Consider the following 23,789-nt stretch of genomic DNA (forward strand, 5'->3'; position numbering starts at 1 on the left):
CGATTTCCTTCCTGTGCTCTGACAAAGTCACTAATTTTAAGTTTGCCCTTATGGTTAAAACAGTGTTTTGTTTGTTTTGAAGTTTTGAAATAGTTATCTTAGGAAAGAATTATTTTTCCAACACAACGGCATAGCTTAGTATTGCTGAGATTTTTCTCCCCTCATACAATTGGGCAACAGATTAAGTTTTTGCTTTCTTGGTAAATGCTAATTATGAGGATTAGATAATAACTTGGGTTTCTCAATAGATGAAGGAAATGCATCTTCAGAAAAATTGACGAAAATTTTAGATAGAAAAGGTAAAGCTAGACACTTGTGGCCCACACATGTAATAGTAGCTACTTAGGAGACTGAGATATAAAGATTGCAGGTTTGAAGCCAGTCCAGGTAGGAAAGTCCATGAGACTCTTATCTCCAATTAACCACCAATAAGCTGGAAGTGGAACTGTGATTCAAATGGCAGAGCACCAGCAAAATAGCTAAACAAGAGTTTAAGTCCCTGAATTCAAGTCCCATTACTGGCACACATGCACACGCTTGCACACACACACACACACACACACACACATGCATGCACACAAAATGTAGAGTGTCTATCCTAAATTGACAAGTGGAATTAGCAAAATGCATGAATCAGCCCTAAGATGAAACAAAATTGAGATTTAATGGGTATAATTTTAGCAGCAGGAAAGAGCTCTAATAACATTCTATCAGACCTTTGCTAGAGTTCTTTGTCATTTTACTTTAAGTACAGCATCCACAGTTATTCACAATCCATTCCATGAATCAGAATCCAATTATTTTATATTGGCTTCATACTTTTACCCAAGAGAGATCCATAAATTGTTTTTAATCACTTCTTTTATTTTAAGTCAATAGTGTCTGCCAAGTGGGTAACAATTCACATTAAAGCATTGCCTCCCATAATTGGTATAATTACTTCATAAAAAGATAAACAGCAGTGGGATTGGACAACCTCTGGGTTTATAAAATCTAATTATGTTCACAACACAATATTTCATTTTTACTGATCTCAGAAAGAACATAAAGTTGAACAAAGCCCCAATGTCTGTGATACAATTGGAGAGAAGCAAGGTAACCATTTGTGTAACATGCTGCCTCTGTTAATAGCCTTTAATAGGAAGTCCCTTTCCCCAAGTCATTCAGGATGCAGGGAAGTTTGTGGGAGTGTTCTCCATAGCCTGTGTGGGAAGCCTTGTGGCTGGGTGAATAGTGAGGCTCCATCCTGAGGCACAAGCTTCTCCAGGTTGCTCCAGGACCCTGAACTGCCCAGGATGGGAAAGTTACCCAGCCCTGGCTCTTCAGGTTGCTTTAGAGGCAGCTACAGAGCAGAGAGAGGAGGAAAGACTGATACATTATCTCCAGCTCTTTTCAGTGCAAGATATGTCCTTATCGGCTTTGCATTTTGGTATTCTTCAATGGGTTATATTTAGGGAAAGGAGACAAATTGCTTAAATTCATTCATGCTTAAATCTCTGCCCTATGCCACAGTCATGTGTTATCTCTTTGTCAAAAAGAAGATGCTAAATGATATCAGACAAGAACCTAGAGATAGGCCGGGCGCCAGTGGCTTACGCCTGTAATCCTAGCTACTCAGGAGGCTGAGATCTGAGGATCACGGTTCAAAGCCAGCCCGAGCAGCAAAGTCCATGAGACTCTTATCTACCATTAACCACCAGAAAACCGGCAGTGGTGCTGTGGCTCAAGTGGCAGAGTGCTCACCTTGAGCTGAAGAGCTGAAGGATAGCACCCAAGCCGAGTTCAAGCCCAATGACTGCCAAAAAAAAAAAAAAAAAAGAACCTAGAGGATGCACTAGAAGTGCCTGACAGAAACTGGTGTCACCAAGAGCCACATTCCAATAGTCAGAAACCTTCTTGTATCTTCCATATCATTCCTAACTCTGGTTAAAGAATATCTTAATCTAAACAAAGAAAAAGCACACATGCAAACACACTCCAGGAATCTTCCCATCCCCAGACTCCACTCCATGTGTGCCTTCCTCGTTGCTTCTGTGTTAGAAAGGGAGTAAAGGGGGAGAAAGGTACTTGGGCCAGAAGAAACTGGCTTTGATGCTGTTCAGACAATGATTCTCCATCTTCTTTATTAACCTACTTTCTTGTTTGCATTTCTCTCCCCTTCCTCTTTCCCAGTGAGACTTTGAAAGGCTTTCTTTTCTTCTCTTCCTTTTGCATAGCCCACACCAAAAAAGGACATACATAATTAGGTATTAGTGACTCAAAGAAGAAAAAGTTAATGAAAGGTACAAGAGTAAGATGAGAGATGAAAAGACACACACTTGTTTCCTGAATCCAGGAAATTCTGGCTGAAGGCGGCACCAATGGGAGGGGAGATGCGTAAGGGGCTAAGGGCAACTTACACAGGAGGGGAGAACAAGACTTTTGTGTGGAAGGGACCTAGAGTGGCGAGCTGATTTTTCACTTGCTGGCTCTTCCCTACCTTTCAGATGGCAATGCCACTGTCACTTCCAGGGAGAGATCCCTCCTGACCATCCATTACTGTAATGTGGCCTCCTTCTTGCTCTCTCCCACACTACACCATCTTGGTTCTTCACATCATGCTTATTATTACCTGGCATTTTCCTTTAGTTTTTCTCCTTTCCATCCCATCACCAGCCCTTCTCCACACACACAAAAATGCAGGCTTTTGAGGATACTAACTCATCCTTAGATGAGTTAGAATATGATCCTCAAGACTTCAGTGGATTGACTGGTTTTATTAGCATCCATACCTTTCCAAGTGCCTTGTGCATAATAGGGGTATTGATAGTTGAACGAATCCTTGTTAAATGAAAGACCTGCAGACAGAACACCCTTGTATCTTTGCAAGATTGCTTTGTGTTAAAGAAATAAAGCATTTGGACATTTCCCTAAGAACTGGGAGCAGTGGCAAAGTCCCTTGCCCACACTGTAGACACTGGTTCACCTTCTGGTCCATTAGGACCAAAAGGGCCAATGGGAATGGAATTAAAAATGTAATCAAAAGCATCTTTTGTGTGATGAGGGGTGATGGGCTAGGAAAGCACCTTACAATGAGAAGATGGGTGGTGGTTGGGGGTGGGGGAGGGCAAGAGGAAGTTCTCAAGGAGAAACTGCACTGAACGCATTTATAGAGGGTAGAATAATGCTGTCACCTTTAAGCTGGGCCACAGCTCTTTAGTTGTGGGCTAGATTACAATCATATTCTTTACCTGTTACTGATGGTCTTCTTCAGGTTGTCAAGTAGTACTGCTGTATCTTAAGTTTGATTATTTTGGTCTCAAATACTACCTGACTTGGCTTCATTAGGATTCTTGTCCTTTTAGAGAAAAATAAGGTGACTGCTTTGATGATTTATAAGTCAGATTGTTGAGTACTAATATCTCACTAAGTGATATGAAATATACTCTATAAGAATATGAAATCTATAGTAAATACATACACTTCTAGGGTAAACATTAATATTCCACACCAGGGTGAGCTGTTTTTTTGGTTTTGGTTTTTGTTTTTGTTTTTGTCGGTTGTGGGTCTTGAACTCTGGGCTTGGCACTGTCCCTGCGTTCTTCAGCTCAAGACAAGAGCTTTACTGCTGAGCCACAGTGCCACTTCTGGTTTTCTAGTGGTTTATTGGAGATAAGAGTCTAACGGACTTTCCAGCCCGGGCTGGGTTTGAACCGCGATCCTCAGATCTCAGCCTCCTGAGTAGCTAGGATTACAGACGTGAGCCACAGGCGCCCGGTTCTGTTTGTTTGTTTGTTTTTACACTGTGAATAGTAGTGATCCATTTGGAGCAGAATCGTGTGAGAGGATGAGTTCAATAGTAACAAGGTATACAGAGATCAAGTCATGATGACTGGAGGAGATGCAGGGCATAGGGCAATGGCAAGTGTGTCAAGGGCTTACCATTTCAGATTTTAATAATACTTTTCTGATATACCCAATATATAATTGATTTAAGATAAACACAAGTTGTATCTTGTTGAGACCTACTAATGGATTCTGCACAGTGTAAGTAATATACCAACACTGCCATAGGAGAAAGTAACTTCCAAGCTCCATACACCATTTTGTTTTATACATTTTTAGTTTGAAACACACTGAAGAAAGACCAAATCTTCATTACCTAATTTATGTGTTTTAAATGCTCTATTATGTCTATCTTTTATTTATTCTGTTATGATGGACTCCATTTTATTTACAAAAAAGTATTCAATAAGTGATAAAATGTAAATTAATCTTGCCTTTCCTTTTGCAAGCAAATATTAATGCTCTGTGTGTGTGTGTGTGTGTGTGTGTGTGTGTGTGTGTGTGTGTGTGTGTGTGTGTGTGTGTGTGTTGGTAGTGGGACTTAAACTCAGGGCCTCACTCTCTTCCTTAGCTTTTTCCCTCAAAGCTGTTACTTGAGCCACATCTCTTCTTCCAGCTTTTATCTGCTTGATTGGAGATAGGAGTCTCCAGGCCTTTACTTCCTGGTCTAGCTTCAAACTGTGACCCCCAGATTTCAGCCTCCTGGAAGCTATGATTTAGAGGTGCTTCTGGCACCTGGCCAAATATTAATGTTTTGATTTTTTTGGGGGGGGGTCTGGTCGTGGGGCCTGAACTCTGGGCCTGGGTGCTGTCCCTCAGCTCTTCAGCTCAAGGCTAGTACTCTACCACTTGAGCCACAGCACCACTTCTGGCTTTTTTCTTTTTGCGTATGTGATGCTGAGGAATCGAACCCAGGGTCTCTGGCATGCAAGGCAAGTGCTCTACCACTGAGCCACCTTCCCAGCCCAATGTTTTGATTTTTTAAAAGTATTTTACTACCATCAATTTTGTCTTATTTGTCTTTTACAGAACAGACAGCTGTTCTGTACCTTGCAAGGAAGGAAATATTCAGAGGAAATGGTTGATGTTTTAAAAATATATTGGAGATACTCAGGGAGGTTGAGACCTGAGGATCACAGTTTGAAGCCAGCTCAGGCAGGAATGTTTGTAAGACTCTTATCTCAAATTAACTATCAAAAAGACTAAAGTGGAGCTGTGGCTCAAGTGGTAGTATGCTAGTCTTAAGTAAAAAAGCTCAATGACAGTGCCCAGGCCCAGAGTTCAAGCCTCAAGACTGATAACCCTCCCAAACCCAAAATTCCATTGGGATCTTTAATAATGCCAGTGTGTGTGTGTGTGTGTGTGTGTGTGTGTGTGTGCGCGCGCGCACGTGTGCCCGCGCGCATACACGAGCACGTGTGTGTCTCCAGAAGCATGTTCTACCTTGGGACTTCCTAGGCAGAATTACAGTTTTAATGAGGGATAATCGACTTCTGAATGCCTGGCAGTGATGGTCTATGGTTGATAGTGACTACCACAGCTCTATTTTTTCAGAAGTGACATCATATTGAAGTGCCTTTCCAAAATATTTTGTGGAAAATAAGAGCTGATGGATGGCGGCTCCTCATTCATGATGCCTAAACAGGAGACAAATTCATCAGGCAGGAGGGTCTGTTCTGGAACAGTTTCACTGGGTGAGTCCTTTTCCAAAAACCTGCTGGCTTCTCCTTCTGTTGAGTCTTGCATGTCAGGAGTAAGGCAATCACCTTGATTGAAAAGGAGGCTCAGTTCTTCCAGAATTAGTGTGTTGTTTAGGGGAGTCATAGTTGAGACTGGAAAGGCAAAGGGAAGATACTCTTTTGACTTGCCATTCTTTTCCAGGTCTAAGGAATCAACTGGTGGTTTGTGGACTAAAGAATCTACTTCATCACTGTTGCTGAGATGGTTTCCCCCATGGGCAAAAAGTGAACCCTGGGGTTTGTATCCAGTGTTTAGATCAGGAATATACACAACTGTAGGGTTTGTGACTAGAGGCCCGTGTTGCAGGATGTCTCTTTTCTCCAGCGCTCCTGTCTCCCTTTCCTTCTTGTCATCTGTGCACTTGTGTTCTGGAAGAAAGATTTCTCTAATCTCTGTAATCACAGGATCAACATAAAGGATTTGTTCACTGGCATAATTATTCATACATTCACTTTTTTCCTAAGGGGAAAGAAAAACAGGACATTGTTTCATTTTACAAAAGCTATCTCAAGAATCCAATTGGATAATAGAAAAAACACTGGAATTTTCTCCCCCACTTTCCTTTCCCCCTCCCTTTTCTCACATTGTTTATCTTCCCAAATGATTTCCACCTTTTGTCTTTTGTTAATTTACTGGCTTCCAAAATCTTTATTAAATTCCCCCAAGAGGAGACTGAAGGAAAAGAACAATAAAAATAAGCACATTTCCTGGTTCAAAAGTTTTCAAGAGAAAGAAGAATCTTACATTATTAACTTGAGTATAATTTCACAGCCTTTTAATTGCTGAGATTTAGAACACATGGAATTTTCTTTTCTTTTCTCAGTGAAAGTAATGAGAATCAAACTCATGTAGGGGGATGGTGGGGAGGATGAACTGCCACTTTAGCCATGCTCCAGCCCTGAAATTTTTTGTTAATATCACAGATCCTTACTACAGAAAATACTTTGTGGCATAACTAGAAAAAGGGGGAGAGGTTTCTATGTTGTTTACATATTGAGAGTGAGATTGTGATACACACTTTGTGCTGAGACTCTAGAGGAGGACGGAGGACGACTGTGCATAATTCAGACATGTCTGTGATGTCAGAAGGGTGGAAAGGCTTAACTTGTTGACTTTTCTGTGCATAATTGGACTTGAGGCCTTTCAGCTGATGGCTAGCCTCCCAGACCAAATAACTCCCAGCTATAGCCAGCTAATTATATAAATATATATAGAAAAAGATAGATAGATAGATAGATAGATAGATAGATAGATAGATAGATAGATAGATAGATAGATAGATAGATAGGTAATGTTTCTGTTTTCATCATTATTAGACTTCATGCATTCTTGGTACCAATTGCTAATCAGTCTTTTTCTTTTCTTTTTGATACAGGGCCTTGATATGTGGACCAACCTGGCCTTGAACTTGTAATGCTCCTGCCTTACATCTCCTGAATACTGTTTTCTTTTCTTTTCTTTCTCTATCTTTTTTTTTTTTTGTGCCAGTTCTGGGGCTTAAATGCAGGGCCCAGGCACTGTCCCTGAGCCTCTGTGTGCTCAAGGCTAGCCACAGCACCACTTCTGGCTTTTTCTCCTTATGTGGTACTAAGGAATCAAACCCAGGGCTTCATGCCTGCTAAGCCAGCATTCTACCTACCATTAAGCCACATTCCCAACCCCTGAGTACTGTTTTGTTTGCTGGTGTTTGCTTACCTGTAGCATTTTCACAACATTGCTGTTTTCCAGATTAGGAATATCTTCATGAAGCCACTTTGGTATTAGCGGTAAAATTTTTCTCTTAATTCTAAAAAAACAAATAATACATGAGAAAGATTTTAGGGGTGGTACACTTGGCTCTAAAAGATTAGTTAGTTAACTAGAGTGGAATGAACAATAAAAATTGATACAAGAGTTAAGATTTCTGTGTCTTATTTAAAGTAAGTTAAGTCAGAAGGAGCATGCAAACCTACATTCCACCCTACATTCAGGAAAAGTGAGAGAAGCTCAGCCATGTTAAATATGGCAACCCACTATGAGCAGAAGACACCAGCGGTGAAAAGTAGAAAAAATTATGGGATGTTCTGTTTCCAAGGAAACCTTAACTACTAGATATTGAAGAAGAGACTTACATAATCAAACCCTGTAATTCAAGCTCCTTTCATTCTGAATTTTTCCAAATAGGGTTGTGATGGTAACGATGTCTCCATACTTTATTTGGGTGGCAGAGGAGTCTGGGGAACAGCTTGTGGGAAACTTGTAAGACTGGGCTTATATGGATCACTAAAGTGAGATGACAGAGAAAACTGGACAAATCCCACTTCCTCCCCCACAGCTACTCCTGGCTGCTGCCATATATGGGGATTTTGTTGTTATTGGTGGTGTTTTCTTGTGTGTGTGTGTGTGTGTGTGTGTGTGTGTGTGTGTGTGTGTGTGTTGCTGGTCCTGAGGCTTGAACTCAGGGCCTGGGCACTGTCCCTGAACTTTAGTGCTCAAGGCTAATCCTCTACCATTTTCAGCCACAGCTCCACATTCAGCTTTTGGTGGTTAATTGGAGATAAGAATTTCATAGGCTTTCCTGCCTGGGCTGATTTTGAACCACAATCCTCAGATCTCAGCCTCATGAGAAGCTAGGATTACAAGAGTGAGCCACCGGCGCCTGGCTCTGCCATTTATTTAAAAGCAGTTTGCACACTCTGACAGTATAAATTGATTTGGGAGAAGTTGTACGGCACATAGAAGAGGCTAACCTGTATTCAGGCAGTTTTATGTTTTACAAGGCTGTGGACAACAGGTAAGACCTGCTCATTTAAGCAGAGTCTCAAGCATATTTATTAAGTAACAATCAAAATGGCTGAATGAATTTCTCAAGTTTAATTTGACCTTAGTCTTAGGGTAAAATGATTTCAATATATATTTACACATTGTTTTATGATATAGTTCCTGGTATTGTGATGAAGTTTTCATATAGCATGCTGATTCTGTGAGAATATATATTTTTTAATATTTACCCATTCTTGCTTCATTGTATCTCGAATATTTTACTTTTGTTATATAGCTCTGTTTCTGATGTAAACTTTTATAAAAGATGGTATATTAGATGCACAGTAGATATATTATATACATTAGATAATAGTATCTACTTATATATTAAAATAGCTATAACAATTAATTCTTTTATCCTTTTAGAAAGACTCATTTAAATAATTAAATTAGCCTAGAATTATTGTGTTTCCTTAAATCCAAATTGAAGTGTGATTTGTCCTTTCAGTATTTAAAACAGTTCAAATTTTTCCTTACTGATAGATGTTCTCTTAATTATTATTATCATTTTATGTTTTCTTTAGAATAGATAGGTTTTAGTGGGTGCTAGTGGCTCATACTGTAATTCTAGTTATTTGGGAGGCAAAGATTTGAGAAACTTGGTTTTAAGCCAGCCTGGGCAGGAAAGTCTGTTAGACTCTTATCTCCAAGTAACCACCAAAAAGAGTGGAGCAGTGGTTCAAGTGGTAGAGCCTTGAGCAAAAAGAAGCTAATGGATAGTGCCCAGGCTTTGAGTTCAAGTCCCAGGACCTGCACAAAAGAAGCAAAAAACAAAAAACATAATGTCATTTGAAATTACAAATGAGGACACTTGTCTAATAACATAAACATGAATGTTTTTATGAGAAACTGTTTTGATTTCAAGGATCTTTTTTTATCCACTTATTTATTTTTCAATTTAATTTAATTTATTTTTGTGTTGATACTGGGGCTTGAACTCAGGGACTGCACACATTATCCCTTAGCTTTTCTCCCTCCAGGCTGGCACTCTGCCACTTGAGCCATAGCTCTACTTCCTGCTTTTCGGTGGTTAGAGATAAGACTCTCCCAGACTTTCTTGCCCAGCATGGCTTCAAAACTTGATCTTGATTTGGAGGAAGATGGCAGAGGAGAAACTAGAGGCTAAACAAGCTCTGCATAAAAAGCAGTTTTAGTGTTCCAGTGAACAGTCCTAGGCTAGAGAATCACACCAAATGTGCCATCACGGTACAGAGAATTTTGCCAGAGAGGAAAACATCAGGCAGCTTGGTCAAAGAGACAGATCTGAGCACTTGCTGGTGTCCATGGCGGAGGTGGCAGCTGCTGCCACAGCTGCCATATCAACAGAGAGACCCTGGGACAAAGACACCAGATGCAGTGTGCGAGTGGATTCTACTCACCACCAGCAAGAACTGACATGGAGCAGACATCTTTATCCTGCTGATTGCAGACCAGGGATGGCCCAGAAACCAAGAGGCTGGAGTGAGTACACCCCAACACATCCTCACTCCTTCACACTGTGCAGTGGTGGGAAGGTAGCCCCTCCCCCACCACTGGAGAAGAACTCCATCTTTGATACTGACAAAGGCCCAGCTCCAGCAGCTAGCTCCACCTCAGGCCTTGGAAGAAAATAATAGGAGCCATTCAGCAGGTCACAGGAACTTAACCTGACCTGCCAGGCTCAGCTCTAGCCAGGGAAAAGTCATTCTTCCCAGGCAGAGGAATCCCTGCCCCCGGAGGAGTGACTTTCTTCCCTGGGTAAACTGAGCCAGAGGCTGCCCCTCCCCACTGCAGCCTAGATAGCAGGAGGGGTAAAAGACAAACAATTGAAACTCAGTAAACATAAACCCTGAGAATGGCTCCAGGCTGGGTTCTGTGAGTGTCTCAGGAGAAAAGCTACTGATTGCTAATAGGCCTCAACCCTACTCAGAACCTAGATACATCACAACAACTCCAATCTAGAGGAAACAGCCATCTTCTCTTTTGTGAAACTCAAAGCAGATCTCCTTCCCACTGACTGAACTAGCCTGGAAAGAGGATCACAAAATTCTGGGTAAGGCAGAGCATTTTCCTGCCTACTCAAACAAACTGACTTAAACCAATGAAGCCACAGGAAAACCAAACACCACAAGCAAACCAGAGACTCAACTAAGAGACTGGTTATGGACACAGGGGAGATACAAGATTTCCCCCCCCAAAAAAAAAATCAAATAACTCATTTTTCTACCTAATTGTTTTTTAATTTTTTAAAAAATTGTCTTCTGTATTTTTCTTTCATAATTTTTACTTTAGGTGTGTGTGTGTGTGTGTGTGTGTGTGTGTGTGTGTGTGTGTGTGAGAGAGAGAGAGAGAGAGAGAGAGAGAGAGAGAGAGAGAGAGAGAGAGTGTGAGAGAGAGAGAGAGTGTTTATTTTTTGGCTTTTAAAAAATCTCATTTAAACTTTTGGTCCTTTTTTTTTGCATGATTTAATTGCTGTTCTGTTCGTCCCCAGATATATACCCATTGTCAAGTTCTAGACCTTATCCTTCTTGTGTACATACTTAATTCAGAAATTGATTACTCAATTCACAACCTCCTAGGCTTAATTTTTTAATAGTATTATTATTTCTTTATACTTATAATTTTTAAGTATTCCATTTTTAAACTTTTTATTTTCTATTTTTTCATTTTTCCTTTTTATCTATCTCCTCCTCTCATCCTATCCTTTTCTTCTATCAGTATTATTTATTTATGCTTACATAATTTTAAGTGTTTCATTTTTTAAATTTAAGTTTTTGTTTTTTCATTTTTTCTTGTTTCTTTATCTCTCTCCTTTCATTCTGTTCTATCCATTTCCTCTCAGAGATTAGGACTTGGTTAAATTCACTCTCCTTTTACCTCTTCACATCACTCTAATTCTATTTTCCCCCACAATTCTCCTTAAACCTATTAATTTCTGGTTTGCTGAATCCATCTTTGATATTCTTAGCCCATTAGTCCAGAGTTGTTTGATGTTGAATAGACTGTATCTGGTGAACTAGATTGTATCTGAAGCCATTTTGACTGTGCCACTACAGGACTCTGGTTGATGCTTGCCTTAAAATAGCACAAAATTGGTGTTACTTTCATGCCAAATGGGCAGAACAAGCCAGAGAAACACAAAAAAAAGGCAAGTCCAGGTATCTCAACTCCCACTCATGATAATCAGGAGACAGAACAGCTAATGAATAATCCAGAGGAGAGTTCCCAAAAAGCTCTACAGACACTACTGGCAAACATAGTGAATGAAAAGATTGAAAGCCTGCAAAGGACCCAGTGTGAGCATGATAGGGAGCAAGAGAAGGCTAACCAAAGATAAATACAGAAATTTCACAAGCATGATGAGGCTAACCAAAAATTAATACAGGAATCTGGTGAGCATGAGGGAGCTAATCAAAGATTAATACAGGAATTTCATGAGCAGGCTAAGAACAGTCAAAGAGTAATACAGGAAATGCGTGAGCAGGCTGAGAACAGTCAAAGAGAAGTTACAGGAATGGCATGAGTGTGAGGAAGCTAATCAAAGAGTAGTACAGGAATTGTGTGAGCAGGATGAGACTAGACAAAGATCAATAGAAGCATTCATGGAATCCATAAACAGATAGCTGAATGAATCCAGGGAGACCACAAAGGGAATGCTGAATGGAGCCCATCAGAAGGAAAGGGAGTCAAAGGAAACCATAACCAATCAACTAAGGGATTGGAGAATAAACACTGAACACCAAATTAAGGAAGAAGTCCATACAAGATCTAAAACAAAGCTCCAACAAAGAATTTGAAGCTATCAAAGCTGACCAATTAGAAGAAAAGAAAATAAAAAACAAAGTAGAAAGTCTTGACAGTAGGTTAGACCATGCAGAAGATCGAATCTCAGGGATTGAAGCCAGCCTAGATATTATAGAGAAAGAACATACAACTATCCAAGAAATATATTAGATCTATTCAACATTTGGAAAACACCATCAGAAGGCCTAATCTGAGAATAATGGGTGTAGAGGAGCACCTAGAGACAGAAGTTAATGGCCTAGAAAATTTATTTAACAGGATCCTAGCAGAGAACTTCCCAAACATGCAAAAAGATAGGCCTATTCAGATACAAGAATCTTTTAGAACCCCAAATAGGCCATATCAGAACAGGACATCCCACCGTCACATTATAATCTGCACAGGATCAATTCAGACCAAGGAAAGGATCCTTAAAACTGTCAAGGAGAAAAGATCAATCACCTATAAAGGGAAACTAGTTAGAATAACCTCAGATTTCTCAGCAGAGATAACTAAAACAAGAAGAGTCTGGAATGATGTATGCCACACCCTAAAGACAAACAACTGTCAACCAAGAATACTGTACCCAACTAAACTCTCCTTCATAACGGAAGGCCAAATAAAAACCTTCCATAGCAAAGAAAAACTGAAACAATATATCTCCACAAAACCAGCCCTACAAAAGATACTTAAAGATGTTCTACACATACAAAACCAACAAGAGGATAATAAAGGCCAAGAAACCACACCTAAACTGAGAATCCAAGAACCATAGGAAGAAACCAGTTGTTACAGTCACCAAGAAGGTGGATAACCTAGCAGGAGCTACCAAACACCTCTCACTCTTTCAATATTAATGGACTTAACTCTCCAATTAAGCGATATAGACTATCTAGTTGGATTAAAAAGCCAGATCCTTCTATCTGCTGCCTTCAAGAGTCACACCTTGCCCATAATAGCAAACATATTCTTGGTGAAAGGCTGGAATAAAACCTACCAAGCAAACGGCCCCCATAAACAGGCAGGAGTTGCAATCCTAATATCAGATAAAATAATACTTCAAATTAAATTAGTGAGAAGAGATAAAGAAGGTTGCTACATACTAATTAAGGGATCTCTCCTTCAGGAGGATATTACAATTCTAAATATCTATTCACCAAACAACGGAGCACTCAAATCCATCCAAGAAACACTACTTTCCCTCAAATCTCACATAGATCCAAAGACATTAATTGTTGGGGACTTTAACACACCACTATCCCCACTAGATAGATCAACCCAGCCAAAACTCAACAGACAAACCACAGATCCAAACAACTGCATAGATCAACTAGATTTAACAGACATCTACCCAATATTTCAGCCAGCAGCATCAGAATACATGTTATTCTCAGCAGCACATGAAACATTTTCCAAAATAGATCACATTTTAGGTCACAAAGCAAACTTGTACAAATTCAGAAACATTGAAGTTATGCACTGCATTCTCTCAGACCAAAGGGAATAAAAGTAGAACTCAACACCAAAAGCCATCACATAAAGTCTTGTAAAATGTAGAGGCTGAACAACACACTGTTGAATCACCAGTGGGTTATGGAAGAGATTAGAAAGGAAATTCAAATGTTCATGATATTCAACAAAACTGAACACACAAATTACCAGCTCCTCTGGGACACAGCAAAGGCAGTACTCAGAGGCAAGTTTATAGCTCTGAGTTCCTAAATCAACAAATTGGAGAGATCTGAAACCAACAATTTAATGAGACATCTGAATCTCCTTGAAAAAGAGGCAAGCTAAACCCTAATCCAGTAAATGGAAAGAAATAATTAAAATTAAATCAGAATTAATTAGAACCCCCCAAAACCATAGAAAGAACAAAACAAAGTTGGTTTTTCAAAAAAATTAACAAAATTGACAGACCCTTGGCAAATCTTATCAGAAAAAGAAGAGAACACAGCCAAATTAACAAAGTCACAAATGAAAATACAAACATGACCACAGAAAAAACCAAGATTCAAGAACATTATAAGGGAATACTTCTCAAGGCTTTATGCTAAAAAGTTTGAGAATCTGGAAGAAATGGACCATTTTCTTGCAAATATAGACATGCTCAAACTAAACCAAAATGAGTTAAACCAACTTAACAGACTCATATCAAACATCGAAATAGAAACAGCAATAAGAGACCTCCCATCTAAGAAAACCCCAGGACCGGATGGATTTACAGCGGAATTCCACAAGGCCTTCAAAGCAGAACTCACACCAATACTCCTACAACTCTTCAATGAAATTGAAAGAGAAAGTTCACTACCAAATTCTTTTTATGAAACCATCATAACCCTCATACCAAAACCAGGCAGGGACTCATCAAAGAAAGAGAACTATAGACCCATTTCTTTGATGAATAGATGCAAAACTTCTCAACAAAATTTTTGCTAATCGACTTCAACAGTTCATCAAAAAAAAAAAATATACACTACGATCAAACAGGATTCATTTCAGGGATGCAAAGCTGGTTCAATATATGCAAATCAATTAATATATTTCATCACATTAACAAGAGCAAGGATAAGAACCACATGATTATCTCATCTCAATAAATGCAGAAAAAGTATTTGACAAGATCCAACACCCCTTTATGATGAAGGCTCTGGAAAAACTAGGAATCCATGGAACATTCCTCAATACAATAAAGGCTGTATATGACAAACCTACAGCCAGCATTTTACTTAAAGGTGAAAATTAAAGCCATTTTCTCTTATCTCAGGAATGAGACAAGGATGTCCACTCTCTCCACTTCTCTTCAATCTAGTATTAGAATGCCTAGCTAGAACAATAAGACAAGATGTAAAATAGGGAAAGCTGAAGTAAAACTCTCCCTCTTTGCAGATGATATGATCTTGTATTTAAAGAATCCCACGGACTCCACTCCCAAATTACTCGAACTGATTCGAAACATTGGCAAAGTAGCAGGGTATAAAATTAACCCTAAAAAATCAATGGTTTTTTTGTATGCCAACAATGAGAAGAGCGTGGCTGAAAACTTTAAAAACCTGATAAAGGAAATCAAAGCAGAACTTGGGAAGTGGAAAAACCTCCTATGCTCCTGGATGGGAGGAATCAACCTTGTAAAAATGGCAATACTTCCCAAGTCTATCTACAAATTCAATTCAATATCTATCAATATTCCAGCCTCATTCTTCAAGGAAATAGAAGAGGCAATCCAAAAATTCATAAGGAACAATAAAAGACCCCAAAAGCAAAAAAAAACGATCCTTTACAGAAAGAACGGTGCTGGAGGAATATCAATTCCAAATTTCAAACTCTACTACAAAGCCATAGTAATCAAAACAGCTTGGTACTGGCACAGGAACAGACCTCAGGACTAATGGAATAGAATAAAAAACACAGAAATGAACCAACAGACCTATAGCCACCTGATGTTTGATAAGGTAGCTAAAAAAAAAAAATAGAATGGAAGAAGACAGTAAATGATGCTGGCAAAATTGGTTAATCACCTGTAGAAAACTAAAGCTAGATCCTTATATATCACCCTGCACCAGAATCAACACCAAATGGATAAGAGACCTCGGAGTCAAAGCAGACACTCTGAAAACATTACAGGACGGAATAGGAGAAACCCTAGGTCTCCTTGGCACAGGCCGAAACTTTCTTAATTGAGACCCAGAAACACAATAAATCAAAGAAAGGTTAGACAAATGGGATTGCATGGAACTGCAGAGCTTCTGCATGGCAAAGCACATAGCTATCAAGATCAATAGAAAGCCCATGGATTGGGAGAAGATCTTCACTAGCCATACACCGGACAAGGGTCTCATATCTAAAATATACCTGCAACTCAAAAAATTAAATCCCCCAACAACAAATCCTCAAAGAACCAACTGCCCAATAAATAAGATAAATAAATAAATAAATAAGACTTAAAGAGAAACTTCTCTGAAGAGGAAATAAGAATGGCCAATAGACATATGAAGAAATGCTCAACCTCTCTAGCCATAAAAGAAATGCAAATCAAAACAACATTGAGATACCACCTCACCCCAGTTAGAATGGCTATAATCAAGAACTCTAATAACAGCAGATGCTGGAGGGGTTGTGGACAGAAGGGAACCTTACTGCATTGTTGGTGGGATGTAAACTTGTTCAATTGCTTTGGAAAGCAGTATGGAGGTTCCTTAAAAGACTTTACATAGAGCTCCCCTATGACCCAGCAATCCCACTTTTGGGCATTTACCCCAATGATCACAAACAAGACCATACTAAAGCTACCAGATGCTCCTCAGTAGATGAATGGATTAAGAAAATGTAATACACACACACACACACACACACACACACACACACACACACACACACACACACATACATATATATAAATATATATATAATGGAATTCTATGCCTCCATCAGAAAGAATGATATCGCCCTATTTGTTAGGAAATGGAAAGACTTGGAAAAATTATATTAAGTGAAGTAAGGCAGGCCCAAAGAAACATAGATCCCATGGTTTCCCTTATTTGCAATAACTAGTACATGTCTGGGACAAGTAGAAATGGTCAAAAGCTATGTACATATGACCAGATAAGATGAAGTTAAGCAAAATGAACCTCAAGATATGGACACAAGTGGTTTTTTTCTTGCTTGCTATTGTTTGTAAAGTATTTGTTTCTTTGCATGTTTTCTCCTCCACGGTATAACCCCTGTTTCCACTGTATTTGACATCGGTGCCTTGCATCTTGTATATACACTTTTGTAATTTGGGGAGGGAAATGGAAAAGACAAAATGCTTAAATAGGGATACAGGTTTACCCATTGTAACAATGAGATGCACAAGACACTATGTTGAAAAAAAAACTTTACAATTTAGGTGGGAGGTGGGGGAAAGGAGGGTAGTTGTGGAGGTGGGAGGGAAGGACTGGTAGGGGAAAAACAAAGGAGGAGGTAACAATGCTTGATACCTTGCTCATATAACTGTAACCCTTCTGTACAGTATTTTTTACAATTAAAAACATATATATAAAAGAAATGAGGGGACAACTGTGGAGCATGCTAGGGGCAGAGACTTACATGATAAATTTAAATGTGTATTTATTTAAATGTATTCTTGATTTCTCTGATTATTGATGTTCCCTGTTTTGTTTTTTTTAAAAGAAATATGAATTAAAATATAGGTCTTTTCTGTTAGAAAGTACCTAGGAACTTAATTTCCCTATGGCTTCTCCAAATAAGTCCACTACAAAAACTGTTGAGAAATGTTTATTTTGGCAGAACAGTATTGACTGAAAATCTAATCTGGGAATTCAGACATTCATGGAACCTACACTCACAAAAAAAGTATGACTGCTTTAAGGAATATATATGGATTTTGGAGAGAGAGAGAGAGAGAGAGAGAGAGAGAGAGAGAGAGAGAGAGAGAGAGAGGGAGGGAGGGAGGGAGAGGGAGAGGGAGAGAGAGAGAGAGAGAGAGTGTACTGACACTTAATCTCAGGCCCTCATACTCTTTTGCTCAAGGCAGCCTCCTCACCTCCAATTCAGCTTTTTGATAGCTTTAAGTCAACATCCTCAGATCTTAGCCTATTGAGTTGCCTGGCCTGAAGTTTCATTTTTAATAGGTCTAGATCTTTACGAATACCATATTCATCACTGGGAACTGGTTAAAGGAAGAAGGGCTTTGGTCTGAGTTGGATTCCTAAACACCAATGCAACTGGGAATGAAGTCGTGAGTTCAGGCTTTATCATACTGCTTTTCTCATTGACTCAGTTTGGGAGATGCTAAGGTGACTTAGGGCCACTCTAAAGAATCTAGACACAGTGGTAAAGTTGATGCACAGCACAAGGACTGTGGCAGAAGGAGAGAGCAGAGCATGGACACTGACATTGGCTGAGACTGGATTCGTGTCTTGCTTAGTGACCTGAGCTTAGGACTAAGCCTCACATAGGCCATCTGTAAAGTGGACCACAGACCTTTTCTGGTAGACTCATTGTTAGGACTAAATGAAATGGCATTTGTAAATCAGTCCTTAAATCTATCCTTTTGAAATGAAAATGTTAATATTTTTCTAGTAAATACATTAATTGAATACATTTTGACAGCACATACATGCACACCTACACAGTCTAAACCAGAAAATGGCAATTGTACAAAAACCTACCTAATTCGCAGTGATCTGTTGAATATTCCAATCAAAGAAAGAATTGACAGCAAGGTGGCAAAGAAGACCATTCCTGATAAGAGACCAACGTCTTGCCTATTGTCTAAAGAAAGGAAATAAACACAGTTTTAAAAGCATTTCATATGACACAAATATCACCATTGGTTTCTATTCAAAGTAGAACAGAACTGATCTCAAAGGAAGAGAAAAGCTAAGTCAGCCTTCAACTTGAGCCTAAAGGGATGGCTCTTCCAAGTTGCGTGGCTACACCCAGGAAACCCATTATGTGAAAACACTGGCTGAGGTCAGTGGGTTTCTAGAAGTGCATCTCCAGCAACTTGTGGTCAACTTGTACACTCACACTTTATATGACTATGTTTAGTGCTAAACTTTTGACTTGTCTGACGTGGGTAAGAATTCCCAACTGCCTGTAACAATGTCTAATGGGTCTCCAAATCACAATGATGGTTTTATTTGTGGTCTTTTTTTCAACTGTTTGTGTGAGACAAAATTTATGTGACAAATTTATTGTTCATTTTCCTGCCAAGATAGGACATTCACACTGCTTAGAACAACAGATGCTACAGAGAAAAGTCAAAAGTTTCTTTTTTCTTTCTCTCTCTTTTCTTCCTTTCTTCTTTCTTTTCTTTTTTCCCTCCATCCCCCTTTCTACCTCCTCATCTCCCTCCTTCTCTCCATCCCACTCTCCTTCTCTCCCTCCATCTCTCCCTCTCTCCCTTCCTTCCTTCCTTCCTTCCTTCCTTCCTTCCTTCCTTCCTTCCTTCCTTTCTTTCTTTCTTTCTTTCTTTCTTTCTTTCTTTCTTTCTTTCTTTCTTTCTTTCTTTCTTTCTTTCTTTCTTTCTTTCTTTCTTTCTTTCTCTCCCTCTCTCTCCCTCTCTCTCCCTCCCTCTCTCTTTCTCTCTTCTTTCTTTCTTTCTTTCTCTCCCTCTCTCTCTTTTTTCTTTCTTTCTTCCTTTCTTCCTTCCTTTCTTTCTTTCTTTGTTTGTTTCTTTCTTTCTCCGTGGTACTAGAGCCTTGCACCTGTTAAATACAAATATGTCTTACAAAACCAGTTGGCAAAATTGCCTAAATCATTCCTTAAATTTTATGTAGATTTTTATACTTTGCAGAGGATTTTTTACAGAAACATATTTTCTCAGCACATGACTCATCTTATTACACAGAAACTTTCAACTGATTTGATTTTTTTAGTGTGTGGAGTTACTATCCAGGAAATCCTAGCCTGATCTCCTTTCTCTTCCTTCCTTCCTTCCTTCCTTCCTTCCTTCTTCTCTCCCTCCAACCTTCCTTCTTCTCTCCCTCTATCCTTCCTTCTCTCTCTTCCTCCATCCCTCTTATAACCCAGTCCTTTATGCTTTAGTTATTTTTCAATGAAAAAAAAAATCAAACTTCCCTTTTTCCCTGGGGTCAGTAGAGAATGTGATTCTCCTTTTTCTTTTTTATTGTTTTTTTTTTTTGTTTTTTTTTTGGGTCCGGTCGTGGGGCCTGAACTCTGGGCCTGGGCGCTGTCCCTCAGCTCTTCAGCTCAAGGCTAGCACTCTACCATTTGAGCCACAGCGCCACTTCCGGCTTTTTTCTTTTTGCTTATGTGGTGCTGAGGAATCGAACCCAGGTCCTCAGGCATGCAAGGCAAGCGCTTTACCACTGAGCCACCTTCCCAGCCCCCCTTTTTTTTTTTTAAATGTTGGCCATGGGGCTTGGCGCTGTCTCTCAGCTCTCCAGCTCAAGGCTTGTGCTCTACCACTTGAGCCACAACACCACTTCCAGTTTTCTGGTGGTTTATTGGAGATAAGAGTCTCACAAACTTTCCTGCCCAAGCTGGCTTTGAACTACGATCCTCAGAACTCAACCTCATGAGTAGTTAGGATTAGAGGCATGAGCCACCACTGTCCAGCTTGATTCTCCTTCCTATGCCTGCCAGGTAACTGGGATGAAAGGTTTGTGCCACCATGATTAATTTTTTATTGTTTAAGTAACTCTTTGCCTGAACTGGACTTGAACCATGATTCTCCCAATCTCTGCCTTCCATCTCTGAGATTACAGGATTGTCCAACCAGCCTTTTCAGTGGAATTTCCTTACCAGAAGTGAGGTGTTCTTTGAAGACAGAAGCAGTTGGCATCCCAGAAGTCTGGCTATCATGTTGGAATGATTCTGATGTGACCTGAAGGACTTCAACCAGGAGAAAAGAGCATCAGCCTCTTATATTTGGCATTGAGGAGGACCAGTACCTCAGAGTCCTTCTCCCCTGTTTAGTGACATCTAAAAGAAACCAGTAACTTTAATAGAATTGAATGGTGGAATAAAAGAAATGGCCTTTAACGTGTGCCTTTTCTTTAATTGGGTACATCTTTGGGTGCATCTTTTCTTTAGTTGGGTACATTGTCCTTCCAGGAAGCTTTACCAGGGTTGGTAAAGCTTCAAGTGAGTCCAATAGTTTCAGGGGGCTTCTAGGAACAAAAACCAAGGAGCCAGAAAAGGCACAATAATTGGTTTCTACTTGATTTCTTCCAAGAGAGGATCCAATGCAGTATATTTCCTTGAAGGGCCCTGGGACTGTCACCTTTGTCTCTGCAGGAGTTCAGGTTTGTTATTCACCTCTCTTGGCTTGCCTGAGATACTCTGATTTTGTTTGTTTGTTTGTTAGTTTGTGGTTATTTTCTTATGTTCTCATTGCTGGTACTAGGTCTTGAACTCAGAGCCTGAGCATTGTTCCTTAGCTTTTTCACTCAAGGCTGGCCTTCGATCACTTGAGCCACAGTTCTACTTGGCATTTTTCTATGTGTGGTTGATTGGAGGTAAGAGTTTCATGGAATTTCCTGCCCAGGGTTGGCTTGAACCACAATCCTCAGATCTCAGCCTCCTGAGTATTTATGATTACAACATGAGCCCCTGGCCCCTGGTTCCTGTGTCTTGATTAGCTGTCAGTAGTTGTAACTCAAAGGATGAAATGTCTGTTCATTTCCTGCTGGCACGGGCCTTGGCAGTTCTGTCTTATCATCAAGTGTGCCAAGGCCCTGCTAACGAAAGCTTCTGACCTGATAGGGCTGAGCTGCCTTGGCAGCTCACTTACTTTCAGTCTGAAGTCATAAGATTCCCAGGAGCATCCTTGCTCATCTCCTTGATAATTAATAACTCCTACGTGACCTCAAAAACAGTTTCCCCAGTTGAGAGAGGCATTTCTGAAAATGGTGCTAAGTTTTGCTTCCCTGAGAACCCCTCAAGCCTTATTTACTCCATCATTCTGATACTGATATTCAAATTCATCTTGGGGCCAGAAAGAAGTCACATCTTGAGGTGCCCTTCAGGGGCTCAAGTTAAGTTATATGGCCTGTGAGATTCTCTTAATGAAGTGGATCACACTTTTTTTTTTCCCCAGGGAAAGTGCTCCTAGATATCTTCAGAACTTTTTGAAGAAGGCTAATTTGGGTGCAAGCTTGGGTTTGATTGAAAGGTAGTTTCCTAAGAACAATGGATGAGGAATTTTAGAAGATGAAAACATAAGAAAAGCCCAGAGCTCTTTCCTACGCTGCCCTGTCTTCTCTATGGTGAGAGGAGGGGGTTTTTTAGAACTTGGGACAACTAGAAATTCTTTTGTTCCCTGGCATGGGGTTCCATCAGAATATGAGAGATTAAAGTTGTATTCTCATGGCCAGTAGCCAGGTTTTCTTCATTTAATCAGTATCTCATAGGACAGTTCTTTTGTAGGCAGCTCCAGCAGGAACCCACATCTACATTATTTTGAAATGTGAAGAACAGAAATGCTACATTAAAATGAAACACAATTTTTACCTTGGCAAAAAAAGTCACAGATTTGTGGCATGCACTGCTATGTTGCTTTTATTTTCACTTTTTTAATATTAGGATTTTTATTGAAAAATAGTAGTGAGGTTTGTACTTAATACAGGCAAATGTAATTCTGTTGCATAAAGTACTGGTGGTTATTAGCAATAAAGCTTTATCCAATTATTAATTTGCATCATGTAAAAATGATTTTCATATCTGAGCAGGGCTTTATTAGCTGTAATAAAGAAGAAAAGTAATCTTCCTTTAGAGTCTATTTGTTATCCTAGTTTCAAATCAACTAGGTGTGTTCATTTAAATTAGATTAAAGGCATTTTAAAGAGGTGCTTAATTATGAGAGGGTAATTTCACAAAGACAACTTATAAACAAGATTCTTGGAGGTGAAAGCAAGTCTGTGACAAAAGGCTTAATTATTAGGCTGAAATGAAGCAATGTAGACCTTATTCTTCATAGCATACTGCCACCAAGTGGCCACATCATCGCTTTATGTCATACTCAATCTTTCTCATAAAAGCAAAAATCATAACAGAAAAAAATTAACAGGAAGAAATAAAATCAGAGGGGGAAAACCTCCCCTCTACTTCCACTCCTTCAATTCAGTAGCTATTACCATTTTATAGTATTTTCACATATTTTAGCAGAAACAGCCTTCAAAAACAGAATAGCACCCAGATTCTTTTACAAGTGAAAAACACTGTTGATGTCAACTCTAATAATCAAACTATTATCTAATATACTAGGAAGTCCCTTTGAGATCTCCACTATTTATTTAAGGCTTGTGATGTTAGGCCCATAATGGAACAATTCGGCAGCAAAACCCAATAGTCTCACACAACCACCTGAGCGTGCTCAGAAAACACAAATCATCTCGAATCAGGGGAGGATTTATCTGGTTTACACATACTAGCATTGAAATTTAGAATTCGTTTGACAGAAAACAATGTGTTTGAAGAGAATTTAGAATAGGTTCCAACAAGAAATATGGTTTAGTATTCTTGGATGAAACTTAAAGCATAACATAACCACATACTATGCCAAATTAAATTAACCAAACCTATTCAAAAGACCTGTTTTTTAAGATAGCAATACTATATTTTGTTTCTTTATTAGAGATGATGTCAAATAATCTCAGCTTTGCTCTTTGTCTACAGTGAGACAAAAATACGTTTTCTTAGCTTTTTGAAGCAATCCTTTAAGGAATAGTAGACTTCACATGCTTTCTGTCCATTAATTCTCACAAAACCCAAACCAAGTTAATATATCTAAATAATATGTTATATGTAAGGATAGCGTAATACTGTCACATTATCAAGATTGAGGAAATAAAAGGCTTAGCAACAATAAATAAGTTGGCCAATATCACCTAGGCAGAGATTCAAGAATGGATGATTCCATTTGATTCTGACACATTCAGCCATGGACTTTAGTCCCATTCATTAATAAACTCACTTTTTCAGGAAAGCTCAGGGGGATGGGGCAGCACGATTGGCCCTGCTATCATTTCTGTCCCAGAATGATCCTCAGCCTTGTTTCTCCAGGGCTGGTCATAGTGTGTTAGCACAGCCTGACCTCGTGGGACTCTGAACCTCACCACAATGGGCTATGTATGATTGGGTTAATGCTTTGAGTAGTGACTCTTTGAATCTTCAGCCTAGAGGTATTT

The 23,789-nt window shown here is 39.4% G+C and overlaps 1 protein-coding gene and 1 long non-coding RNA gene across 2 annotated transcripts in view; one reads left to right on the plus strand and one right to left on the minus strand.

Moving 5' to 3' along the window:
• Positions 1–5,367: 5,367 nt before the first annotated feature.
• The window catches only part of Il23r (interleukin 23 receptor), a 60,142-nt gene continuing 41,720 nt past the window's right edge, over positions 5,368–23,789 (minus strand). The window contains exons 7-10 of the mRNA XM_042683913.1: positions 20,404–20,493; positions 18,303–18,405; positions 7,261–7,351; positions 5,368–6,024 (exon numbers count right to left, since the gene is read on the minus strand). Coding sequence (XP_042539847.1) covers positions 5,368–6,024; positions 7,261–7,351; positions 18,303–18,405; positions 20,404–20,493 — 941 coding nt within the window. The remainder of the gene's footprint in view (positions 6,025–7,260; positions 7,352–18,302; positions 18,406–20,403; positions 20,494–23,789) is intronic.
• LOC122111190 lies at positions 5,433–7,036 on the plus strand. Its single transcript, XR_006147993.1, has 3 exons — positions 5,433–5,519; positions 5,707–5,801; positions 6,941–7,036. It is a non-coding gene; the product is annotated as an uncharacterized LOC122111190 (long non-coding RNA).

The sequence above is a fragment of the Dipodomys spectabilis genome, unplaced genomic scaffold, assembly GCF_019054845.1.
Source record: "Dipodomys spectabilis isolate Male_0828 unplaced genomic scaffold, ASM1905484v1 ptg000002l, whole genome shotgun sequence".
Classification (NCBI taxonomy): domain Eukaryota; kingdom Metazoa; phylum Chordata; class Mammalia; order Rodentia; family Heteromyidae; genus Dipodomys; species Dipodomys spectabilis.